The sequence below is a fragment of the Miniopterus schreibersii genome (genome assembly GCF_964146895.1).
Source record: "Miniopterus schreibersii genome assembly, chromosome: 6".
Classification (NCBI taxonomy): Eukaryota; Metazoa; Chordata; class Mammalia; order Chiroptera; family Miniopteridae; genus Miniopterus; species Miniopterus schreibersii.
In genome coordinates, this window is record NC_138107.1 from 64916114 (window position 1) to 64928395 (window position 12282).

General features: G+C 42.1%; 1 protein-coding gene across 2 annotated transcripts in view; it reads left to right on the forward strand.

The window, feature by feature from the left end:
* Nucleotides 1-747: 747 nt before the first annotated feature.
* The window catches only part of NKAIN2 (sodium/potassium transporting ATPase interacting 2), a gene marked incomplete at its 3' end in the record, with an annotated part of 758467 nt that continues 746932 nt past the window's right edge, over nucleotides 748-12282 (forward strand). For both annotated transcript variants that reach the window (XM_081140145.1, XM_081140146.1), the window contains exon 1: nucleotides 748-1057. In XM_081140145.1, the coding sequence (XP_080996271.1) occupies nucleotides 1004-1057 (54 nt within the window). In that variant the 5' untranslated portion in view covers nucleotides 748-1003. The remainder of the gene's footprint in view (nucleotides 1058-12282) is intronic.

Genomic DNA, 12282 nt, shown 5'->3' on the forward strand with positions numbered 1-12282 from the left:
CCTTCCCCCGGGCGCCCACTCTCCCCCACGCAGGCTTCCCGGATGGGCGGGATGCTTCGGCAGCACCCCCATTTCATCACCCCACCCCGCATCGCGACCCTTCCCCTCGTCCCTTCGCCCCCTGACACACACACACACGCACACACACGCGCGCACACGGCTCGCTCGCTCAGAGCGCTCCAGGCTCGACTGTGGGCGCGGGACCGTCACAAGCCCAGCAAGTGCGGACATGCCTCGGACCCCAGCGCCCCCAGCCCCGCAGCCGCCGCGCCCGCGCCGCTCCTTCCCGCCTCAGCTCCCTCCGCCGCAGGCCCGCACGGGCGGGAAGAAGTTGCGGTCTCGGGAGGGGGCGGCGGGGAGCGGGCTGCAGGATTTGTTGTAGGAGGATTAACACATCTGGGCGAGGGGAGGGGCAGCCGCTGCCAGGCGCGCGGCTGCGGGACGCGGCGCGGCTCCCGCATCACCGCGCGCAGCAGCCGCCGCCGCCGCCCGGGACCGCGGAGCCCGCGGAGCCCGGACGCCCCCTCCCGGCCCGCGCCGCGCCCCCGCCCGATTGGCCCGCTGATCCGGGCGCCCCGAGCCGCGCGCGGCGCAGGGAGGCGGGCAGGCGCCCCGGAGCCGGCGGGCGGAGAGCGAGCGGCCGGCGCGCGCGGGGCGGCGCGGGCGCGGCGGGGGCGCAACTCGGCGGCCAGATGCCCGTGGGCGCGGCGGCGCTGCGAGGCTGCCGCTGCCGCCCCCGCGGGCCCCGGGCGCGTCTCCACGGGCGGCGCGGCGCGTGCGGCGCGCGAGTGAAGGTATGTGCGGCGGGCGCGGCTGGAGCGGCCGGCGCCGCGGCGCCAGCGGGTCCTAATGCCTGTCCCCTCCCAGGGCGCCGGCGGCGGCAGCGCGGAGCCCCCGCGCCCTCGGCAGGTTCGCCTGGCCTTCCCGGCGATCTGATTGGATAAAGTGGGGGCTCGACGGTGGCCGACGTGGGACAGCCCGGCTTGGCCGGGGTCTCGGAGCCATGGGTTATTGCAACGGCAGGTGCACGCTCATCTTCGTCTGCGGCATGCAACTGGTAAGGGACGCGGGGTCCTCCGGTTCCGCAGCGCGCCCTGGAGAGAGTGGCAGGGGTCCGGAGAGGGCCCGTGATCGGTGGGAGCGGGGGAAAAGTAAGAGGGAGAGGTGGCAGATATGCTGCCCATTTATGAAATGACTTCGGGGCGCGCACCGGGGGAACAGGAGAGGGGCGCTTTCCAGCCCCCACCTATTTCTGTCCCTCTGAAGACAGTTTGGCGGGTGCGGGTTAAACTTGGCTTTAATTTATTGAAGCAGAGCAAGGCTCAGCTCTTGTTCTTTTATGCTTTGCATTCCTGTTAATCCAACAACGGGATCGCCACCTGTGATTTACTAGACAGGTGTTAACACAGAGACACGGAAGTGTTTACTTTTTCCCTATATACTGTGTTTTGCAGTGTATTTGTTTCTTCGTTGGCATGTGGTGTTTTTCACGGGACATACTGTCTTATAAGTACAGTGCTGGACGGACCACTAGTAGGGCAGATGGTATCTTGACAGTGGTTTCATCTGGAAGCCACACTGAGTTTTAAAAGTATGTAGATTGAAGAGAAATACTTGAATGAACTTAGCAACACCATTGTCATTGACTGAACCGGTCGCCTTCAAATCACAATTATTACAAACGATTCTAAGGAAAAAATATTCTGTCTTCCGTTATGTATGCGACGGCTCCTGAAATAGATACTGTTGTCTGATCCTAGAGGGTGGAGACTTACATGTGCTACTTTTTGAGGAATGTTGTTCAGTTGTAAAGAGGCAGGGAACCGATAATGGAAAAGTGTCATGTCCCTGAATTTAAATTCCCTAAGGGCAATAGAAAGAGGGGCTGAAAATACTTTAAAGGTGAAAAATGTACCACTGTAAGTGGGTAATTTGAGGTAGGAGGTACTTGCTCTCTCCTGTTATAAAATAGCTCTCCCTGGAAAGTATATATTAATCTGAATAGCCACTTAATGCTTCCAGCAGCTGTTTCGTAAAAGGCTGAAAGGACTACAAGGCTGAAGGAAATTTCTGAGAGCCCAGTCAGCCAAGTGTTCAAAAGAGCAAGGACTTGCTATTGGAACGGATAGAATTCCTTAAGTGTTCTTCTTTGTTTATCAGTTGTCATGAGTGGTGGTTGCTGTTATTGTTTTGTTTAGTATTTAGCTGAAGTAGTTCTTTTTCTTGTATATTATCTCAAGATGTTTTTCTTTTCAAGGGAAGTTATCTGATGTTGTATATTTTGATCTGTGAATTACTTGGTTTAAGAAAAAGAAGACAGACATATAAATATACTTTTAAAAATATAATATTTTCTCGATGATGTGTAAACCACTTTATTTTTTCCTACCACACATTAATTTAAATTTGGCAATAAAGGATTTTTACTCTTAATGAGGAAGCTGATCAGAACAATAAGCTAGCTTACTTTGTTAAAGTACATTAGGCTAAGTATGCCAAATAGCATAAACATTTTCAAAACATTTTTATATTCGTATATGAATCGGGAAATAATACATTTGCTTATTCATTGTGTAAAAGCATAAAACTGTGAGAGTGAGTGGGTGGGTAAGATCATTCGTGTGCTCTAATTTTTAATTTAAAAATATGATTTAACTTTAATCATTTAACATAGTAGGGCTTTGTTATGGCAAATGTGGCCATTAGATCTGTATGGTGTTTCGTGTGACTACAAACTCCTCAAGAACTTAAACAATTTTAGAAAAAGATAAATACACAAATAGAGAAGCTAAATACACAAAGTAACAGGATAGGGCTAAAGGTTTCTGTGTGTGTGTGTGTTCATGTGCATGCTTACATGCAATGGTATGTTGGAGAGGGGCTACATCACTTATGAAACAGAAATCTGAATCAAAGCTAAGTTCTCTAACAAAATAGAATTTGCTGCGTTATAGGAGTACTCAATGCAAGCAAGTTTATACATTTGAATCCCAAGGAATATTTTATGCTCAATAAGGATCCTGAGAAGTATTCTCCTATTCAGACATATGTGCTACCAGGATAACATAATTAGCAGCCATGTTCATGCAGATGCAGAACAAAAACAAAGGGTGAAGAATATCCCATTGGTTTGATAGGGTGAAATGATCACACTGAAAGGACCTCGGAGACTTCTGGTAATTGCTTCTTAGAAATATAGTACTTCATTTTAAGTAAAATAATTATTTTTTAAGTTAACAGTTGCAAAGCACCGAACAACAAAAAAATAGTGGGTATATGTATTTTCCTTTGCTCTTGATAGATCTTTAAAAAGTTTTTGTATCTTTGAGCTATTATGAGTAAAGATTGTTTTATAAGCAGCCAGGTTTCCAGAATAAGTTATGACTCCTGTACCCCTGATTGACACAGAAGTTCACTTAGTTTTGTTTACTTCTGAAGTGTGTAGTGTGGGTTCTTACAACATTTGGGTGTAGTCTTTTTGTAGCTGTACAGAACATTTTTAGTTTATTAAAATTGAAGACCATGATAGTCTAAGACAGAAACTTTATTCAGTTTCTTTCTTAAGTAACTTTATTAAGTTTCTGAAAACATTTACCTCCAATTCCGTGAGTAGAGTATATTTTCATTAGACTTAAAGGAATATTCATGTCTACCTAAGCTTGCAACTAATCTTAGGAGGAGGTGAGGTAGCTTTTGGTGTTGTGGAAATGGGAACCTCATTCGTTACTTTATGAACGATTGAAGGACAGAGACTATCCCTCCAGAGAAAGTTACCTGTCAAGATTCTAAATAGTTGCTTTTAATTATGTTAAACATGCTTTTAATTTAATGTTTGGCAGACTACAAGTGTAGATAAACATACATTCTTTTAAAAATCATGAAATCAGGTTATAAGACAAGAAATTAAAATTTCATACACTAGAGATTTAATACAAAACTTCCATGTCACGTCTCTGTCTACCATAAATTAAGATATTTGAGCTATATGGTTATTCTAACTTCAGCATTTAGGGTGATTCCTACCAAAAGGGGTGTGATATCTGGAAACTGATTTGCTGCATGTGCAGAAACCAGAGTTTATGCTCGTAATCTCAAGAAGGTAATTTTCTTTTTATCATTGCTGTTCTTAATGCTCAGAAACTGAAGATTCCAGTTAGTAATAAACATCACCATGGCATTTGAAGTGGTGGGTGTAGTGGGTATAGGATAAGAACAATTTAAATTCTTATTTACAATTTGCAGCAGTTTGAAAAAGTTTCAGCTTTAAAAAAATGTTTGATTGAATGAAAGAGTCGTTTATATAAATATTGAAAATTTTTACCAGATATTTCTCCGTGAAAAAAATCACTTAGTTATAATATGGAAGAATATAACTTATTTTAGATGACAAAGACAGCTTTGTTTTCAAGTAAGGAAATTCAAAATTGCTCATATTTTTGTTGCTCTAGACTCCTATGTGGCACAAAGCATGAGTCCTAAACTATTGAAAGAAAGTAGATTCACAGTCAACAGATTAACACTTGAAAATGTCATCCTTGCCATATGCTCTATGAAATATTGTTAACTTAGAGCAGGTGCAACCAACAGTTGGGTTAGTACACATGTGTGTGCAGCTGTGTAAGGAAGTACATTTGAAGCTTAAGAATGGTTGGTTGCTTTCTACTGCACAGTTACTAAGCATTTTCAGAGACACACATTTCTTAGAGAAGGCCATGAGTTCATAGGTGAGCTAAACAAAAAACACATTTATTACAATAATGGAATATTTTGTGGTGTCAGTTGTGATTTTGTGCAGTGTTCATACTTACATGCTTTTTGATTATGTCTTAGAAAATAAGGCATTACATGGAGTATCTTGAAAAGTGCAGATAGAATGTTTTACTTTTCCTAGGATACTTTTCCCAAGTTTGAAAGTTCTCCAAAAGTGCAGAATTTTGCCTGTCAGAAACACTCCTGCTCAGAGAATGAAACATTTTAGATTCACGTATCATTGATAATCAGATCTTGAGGTCATTAATCAATCTGATTCCTGGAGAAGACTAAAACTTTCCATGTAATATTTCAGAAACTTATGGTGTAAAAATATGCTGTGAGTTTGCTGAAATTACTTTCTTCTTTTTAGATGTTGCCTACATTTGCATCCCAACATTTTGACACACACACACACACATATTTAAATTTATTATTTTATTGTAACTCAGTACTACTCTCCTCTAATGTTTACCAAGAAAGATGTAGAAACTTCTTCCAGGGTCCAGTTCTCTTGGTTCACAACCAAGTAGTAGCTTTTTTTTCTCATACACCTGAAGTTTCAAATAGCCAATCTGTGCAGAGCTGTTTCTCTTTCTCAAATAAAAGAAAGCCTTGGATGGGCAGCATTTCCTGTGCAGAATGCCAGTCATCTCTGGCAGGGGCCCATATGTGGGCAATGGCCCAGAAATGCAAACGGGCATCGCCACCTCCTTTCCCTCTGGTGCTGCTTTCCTTTGGGGTCAGATTCTCTGCTTGCCCAGTCAAGAATTTCAGAATGGCAGCCAGGGACTCTTTAAAATAGGATGTCTTTATTTCTTGGTCTGTTTCTTTGTGTGTGTGTGTGTGTGCTTGACAAAAATAAAATCTGAGACACATTATGACATTTCTATATTTATACTAGATATAAAAATATTAAAATTATGCCAGCCATTGCATTAAATATTTGTATGTATTACTAATGGCTAAAATTTCATTGACTATACTTCAGTTATTTAGTAGAATTTCAAGCAGCTCAGTGTAATTTTTCCAAAAGTTGTTTTGGAACTAATATTGCTAATAATGGAAATGACCCTATCTCCGTGCTTTGTAACATGCAAACAGCAGAAATCAAGCACACATGCAGGAGAAATATTTCTAGTCTTTTTCATCTAGAAATATTATCTAGTTTTTTTCATCTAGATAATGAACTCTTCCAATCTTGGTGCCCTTTCTCTCCCATAGAAATTTGATTACTGTTTATTTTCAATATAATAAAATACACAGGTCTTTAAGATACCATGTTTATTTAGGATTCTTCCCCCCCCCCCCCCCATAACACCAACAGAAAAAAGTACTGTATTTACATCTACTTCATTTCAATAGGTTGGAAATATCAGTGTATGAAACATTTGTTCTTACCAACCCCAAGAAATTGAAGGACATGTAAAAATTGTGAAGACAGTTACATTGTTTCCTTTGCCCAGGTAGGGTGGAAAAAGAAATTTACAAACTGGGTTCTCTTCTTTTAATATTTCAGGAGTGTTTAGACTTGAAAGCTCTTGCCATGTAAAGGCATTCCTTGCTCCATCTTCTTGAAAGCAGCGTTTTCCTTTTGCTAAAACCCTAAAAAGGGCTCTGGGTGTAACTGATAGAAATAGTTGTAACTTTTAATCTAATGCGAACTATAGACTTTTTTTTCCAACCTGGAGTAGGACTAGAGAGACTTTTAATGCTAATAAATTGCACCTTTTAAATTACTTATGGATCACATGCTAAATTTGATCCCTCTAAAAACACTTTGAAAAGTTACAAATCAACTCACTTTTATATGCACTTTGAAAAAAAATAGTTTTTTTAATTTTTAATTTTGTGTTTTTAAAATTTGTTATGCTTTAAAAGTCTAGCTCTGTAAAGTGCTTTGTAAAGAATGAAAAGTGTTGGGATTTATTGGAAGCTTGTTCTGGGCTAATGCTAAACGTGTCGTTTTCATTGATTTCTTTCTAATAATCCAATGAGATAGGTAATAGGTATTAATATCCCCATTCATTCTACAGAGGAGGAAACGGAGGCTTTGGAAGTTTAAGGAACTTTCTTAAGTCACCCTCATCGTAGGTGGGAGAGCTTGCATTTAAAGCCAGGTCTGTCCAACTTGAAGACAGACTGAGTTTGCACTCCTGAGTCCTACTGCATCCTTTCCATGTAACGTAAAACGACATCAGGTAGCTTCCATTTGTTTTACTAATAAAGGCAACACAGACCTACTCATTACTGGTCTCAGAGGTGGGGTGGGGAGTGGGGGTTGGACTAGAGAATAAAAGGAGAGGCTTCCCCTGGCAGAATCAGTGTCCCTTGCTGAGTAAATGTGCTCTAACACTGTGAAACACTGTAGTTGTTCTCTACAGAAATAATCGCTGTTTCTGTCATTGTTTAAGTATAGGGGAAAGGGGTGTAGCTTCCATGAATTTCTGGTCAACTATTGAGAAATAACAACTCAGCAATGACTGGACACTTCCATAGGTATGCTTAAAAAGATTCTATGGGAAGAAGAAATGTATTCAGATCTCTCAAATGCCTGTTCTTTTTGAAACCAATCCCTGGTGAATGGCTAATGCGAAGGAATGATAGTTGCTTGTTTTGTTCTGTTTTTAACATGTCCCAATTCCTAAATCCATCCAGACCACTATCGGTGAGATTATTAGTTAAAATCATTATTGTTGGAAATGACTTTGAGTAATAGGTCATTTAAAACATGCATTGAATATCCTAGGGCATGTCTGGAGCTTGAGTGTGCGCCGGAAACACTGGCAGGCCTTTTCCACACAGATCAATGGGCCACACCAGAGTTCTGGTTCAGGGGGTCTAGGTAGGGCCTAGACCTAGAACTTGCACTTCAAATGAGTTCCCAGGGGACACTGATGATGCTGGTCAGGGACCAAACTTTGAGAACTCCTAACCTAGAACACAGGTCTTTATTTAATGATGTATGAATGCATGACCTATTTATGAAATCTTTCAACTCAACTAGATAATTAGCTCATTTCTTCATTTGGCCTCTTGCTTATGTGAAAGAAAACTTCTTCAGGACCTGATATGCCTATTTCTGACGTCTAGCTTAGTTCCTGTTCAGAAGTTTAAATAAAGGAGCTGGAAGGTCTTTTCACAGCAATTACGTCTTTGCAATAAATAGTGATGTAGAAAAACCTGAAAGCCATTCAGTGCCTCTAGTATACACCCTGTATGGCTGGTGATGCTGGAGCAGAATTGGTTTCTTCAGCTGCCTCTCTTTGCTGCCGTAGCCCCTCAGTCTAAATTTCTGGAACTGCTTCTCACTTTGCCTGGGGCAGAGAGAGGGAGAGGAGGGAATATGCTGAAAAGTCACTGGACTAAGTGAGCAGGCAGATTTTTCTCTGCCCAGTCTAATGCTTTCACACTGGACAAGTAAATAACTGTGACTTTGCTCAGACCATTTATATTCCCACGTGTCATTTCCTTATTTGAAAAATAGGGCAGGTAATTCCTGACCTATGTACCCTATGGAACACTTAGGAGTATCTGGGGAGAAAACTAAAAGTTTACATGAAACAGCTTCACGGATTTAAGGCTTTACTGTGGTGTTACTTCCAATACCTGGAAAATCTTTATAATCGTTAATACTTTAATATTTCAGAATGTTCATCTAGTGAGAGAAAGTAGGAGTAGTTATAGGAATGTTTATACTGTATATCATTTGACCAGTGGCCCTAGTTGCAATGACTAGTTTCCTGTAGAAACATTTTTTTTACTACCATCATTTGTGGGGGGGGGGGCTACATAAATGAGGATTTTAACACGAGGTGCAAATGGTTTAAACAGATACCATGATATGCTTATGTATCTGATATACCTACTCCAAGTGTTCATTAAAAATTAAACTTAGATTTCACAAACCAGTCAGCATGCTTTTTCTTTGAGCCTGCAATTCTAAAACTGTGCTCTGTGGGAGCTAGTTCTGCAAAATGTTCTACTAAACATGAACTCTGAGGTTAAATAAGTTTTGCAACGCTGCAGGTTTTATTCCCTCTCCACCTTACCCTTAAGAATCACAATACATATTAGCAGCTCCAGGAAGTCCAAACTAAAGAAACCCTTGCTTAATTCCATTTACCTCTGCAAATACTTACAAAGTGCTTACAATGAACCAAGGAACCTCTTTTTCTTTCTGATACCCCTATTAATCTTCCATGGAACTAGTATTTTCAGAAACACTTTTCAGTGAAATTTTCCTCTAGGCTAATGATACAGTCTAAAAGTTAATAATGTTATTATCTAAACACTATTTAAAGGCTAAGAATTAAGTATGGAAACTTATAACTCATTAAATAGGTATCTAACAAGTAGCAAATACATAAAGATATTTAAGAATATTATTATCCCATAGTTAAAATAAATGAGAGGAACCTTGTTTTCAGATACTCGGCCATTATTTTTTATGTGTACTTGAGTTTTCTTGAAATGTTTCAGCAACTAAAATCACAACCCTTAACATTGAAATTAAGTCTAGTCCATTGGCTGACGTTACGAGGAAGATGACTTGTTGCAATACGTTTCCAAGGATGTTTGGAACTTCAGAACACCTGGCAGAGGGCATCTGAAGAAGCACTTTCTTTTCAAAGCGGTGGGTGAGGAGCAGTGTCTGTATCCTACATCTCAAACCAAGTTCACTCTAGCACCACATCCTAAATCTTTGCCTGGTGGTGAGGAGTGAGTCCTCATACCGACTTTTGTTTTCTAATCAATGCATACACTCTGAGACAGTAGCACATTTCAAAACCCTAACAATGTTTCATTCTTTGAAAACAAATGGGCCTTAGTTTGGAATGGAGGGATCAAATCTCTCATGGTAACAGAAGTCTTTGTATGCATCTGTGTATGCTAATTACACAACAGAAGAAGGAGGGGTTTCAGGTCCTCTAACTGACAGCTGTGTGTCAAATGATAGTCAGTGTTCCGTCTGAAATGTTCAGTGGCGGGGAACTCACGGAGCCTTATCTGCATGGGCCTCCAGCCATGGGAGAGATACAAGGCAGGTCCCTCCCAGCATTACTTTTGGTCTCTGATGGCACTGGGGCACAGATCACAATGGGGAGGGATTCTACAGGCCCCAGTGAGCGGCGAACCTGACAGCCTGGTGGGGTGCTGCCCTCTGTGGTCTTTGCCCCCGGAGAAGGGGTCTGCTGAGTTGTCTTGGCCTTGAGCACCTCCTTTTCTATGGCACCTGCAGTGGCGGGAAGGCAGCTTACTCCTGGGCGTCATAATTCGTTTCTGTGGACACAGGGGTTCTGGCTTCATTCTCTCTATGTGCTAAGAATCGTGTACCTTGAGTGTATGGTGTACCCAGGTGCCACTGCTGATGGAAAGGAAGCTGAGTCCTTGGGAGCCCGCGCGGGCTCTGCGGCCCCGGGCGGCTGCTAGGCCCGCATGGCTGTGTGTCCCCTGGCAGGAGACCCCAGGAAGGAGCAGGCCGCTGGCTTACTGATGGGCCAGAGAGCTTTTCTTTGTTCCCCTGTTGTGACCAGGATCTTTTTCAAAATAACCAGTCAGCTTCCCAAGCTTTCCGGGCTTTGATGGATCCGCCCTCCGACCACTGATCCCTTTCCCAGGTGAGGCTGCCAGGCCTCTGTGGCTGAGCGCCACCCGCTGTGCCATTTTGACTTCTGCGACTGTGCTTGCCTCCTCCTGCCCCCCTCACAATTGGTACCAACAACTTGGTGCGATTACCTGTCCCCTGGGAGGGATTAAGGCTCCCTGGTGGGAGTCCTCCGGAGCATGTGTGAAGCTCTGGCTTCCTGGTGAGGCCGACAGGCTCAGTGTCCCCCCCAGTTCCCCAGCCCATCAGGCTCCACGGTGCCCCATTCTCTTTGCCTCCTCCCTTTAAAATCCAGCTACCCGAGGTAACGCCACCCGCTTGATCATTCTGAGGTGCAGAGACAAGATTGGGTCAACGAATGTGTTCAACTGCAGGTATTGGGAGCAGTGAGCACGCTAAATATTTGAAAGCTTTGGAAGATGTTGTGAATTTGATATTACGCAGGTGGTACAGAGAGTCCTAAGTCTCTTTTTTCCTTTTTTAATATAGCTTGCTCACAAATTTGATGATAGTGAACCTGCAACTTATGATTTTCTAAAATATTGGTGCTATGTGTTGGATTGTGTGTTTTTTACTCTTAGCAACAGGAATTAATTTTTTAAAAGAAGTTTTATTTGTGGCCATTATTCATAAAATACGGTTTCCTTTTATTTAATCGAAGGATAGTAGTTAAACTCTGGCTCTTCCGTAGCATTTATGAACCCAAGTTTTGCTTTTCTTTTGGCCCGGTGTTAAAGTTTCCCTTTTCCTTTATGGGACAGGGGTTCTGGTGGGGAACTGGTGAACGTCTAACAGTTTCGAAGCAAGTAATTCTACTCTCCTTAAAATGATGGATCTTTTTTTAAAGGACACTCTAGTGAAGTCTGTGAAGTTGACTGTGAATTCATGTATAGTTTTCTTAAGAACATATTTCTGGTTTCATATAAAACATTCCTGGGAAGTTCCATAGGCTCTTAGATGGATGGGGCAGTGCTGTCCCAGTTTACCATTTTATAGTGTCTCAGATTAGATTTGTTTTTGTTCAGTTAAGGTGCCCTAAACATCAGGGAAATGGCATATGTTCAGTTTACATTTAGTAACTGTAAATCTTGTGACAGCAGTGTTACATGCCTCTCTTACTTGAATCCTTAAGGGAAACCTGCTGGTTTTCACTTTGTTTCACAAGAATGAAGTAGTGATGATACCCCGTGACTGCACCTATTTTGTAGCTCTGGATTTGTTAGGTATCAAAATGGCCTAAAATGTTAGCTGGTCCCTAAAATTGAGAGAAATAAACCCCAATGGGTCCTTTTTGAGGTTTATATAGTATTTTGATGTAGACTTTACACATAACATAGTTCTGCTGCATTTTTGCTACTGATAGGCCCGTCTTTTAATTTAATCTTTCATGATGGCATGAATAAAAATGTTACATATTGAACTTTGATAGTAATACATGGATGAGAAATGTTAGCAAATTTGTTGACAGAAGCAGTGATCTCAATTTAGAGGAGAAATGTCAGCTTCTTAAGTGAAAAGTAATTCTGTGAGATTAAAATGTCTTCTTTACAAAACACATCTCTCTGAAAGTCTTTCTGATGGAGTTTGGATGCAGCAGAGGATGGCTCATTACCAGCCCCATGCTGAGAGCCAGCGTGCCCAGGGCCCTGCCTTGAGGTGCTGGGAGATGGAGAAGACCCAGGACAGCTCTAGGAATGAACCAGGAGTTGATTCCTACCCTACAGCACTGTTATGATTGTTTTATAATGAACGAATGAATTAATGAACAGTGGGAAGAAATTAAGTAATTACTAAATTAGCTTCATCAAGTGGGATTTATGAAATGTCCACCCATGAATAGCATAATGACATGTGCTGAATAAATTAAGTGTATGTTTCTACCCTTTTGTCAATTAGGATATGATATAACTGGAAGAGATGTCAAG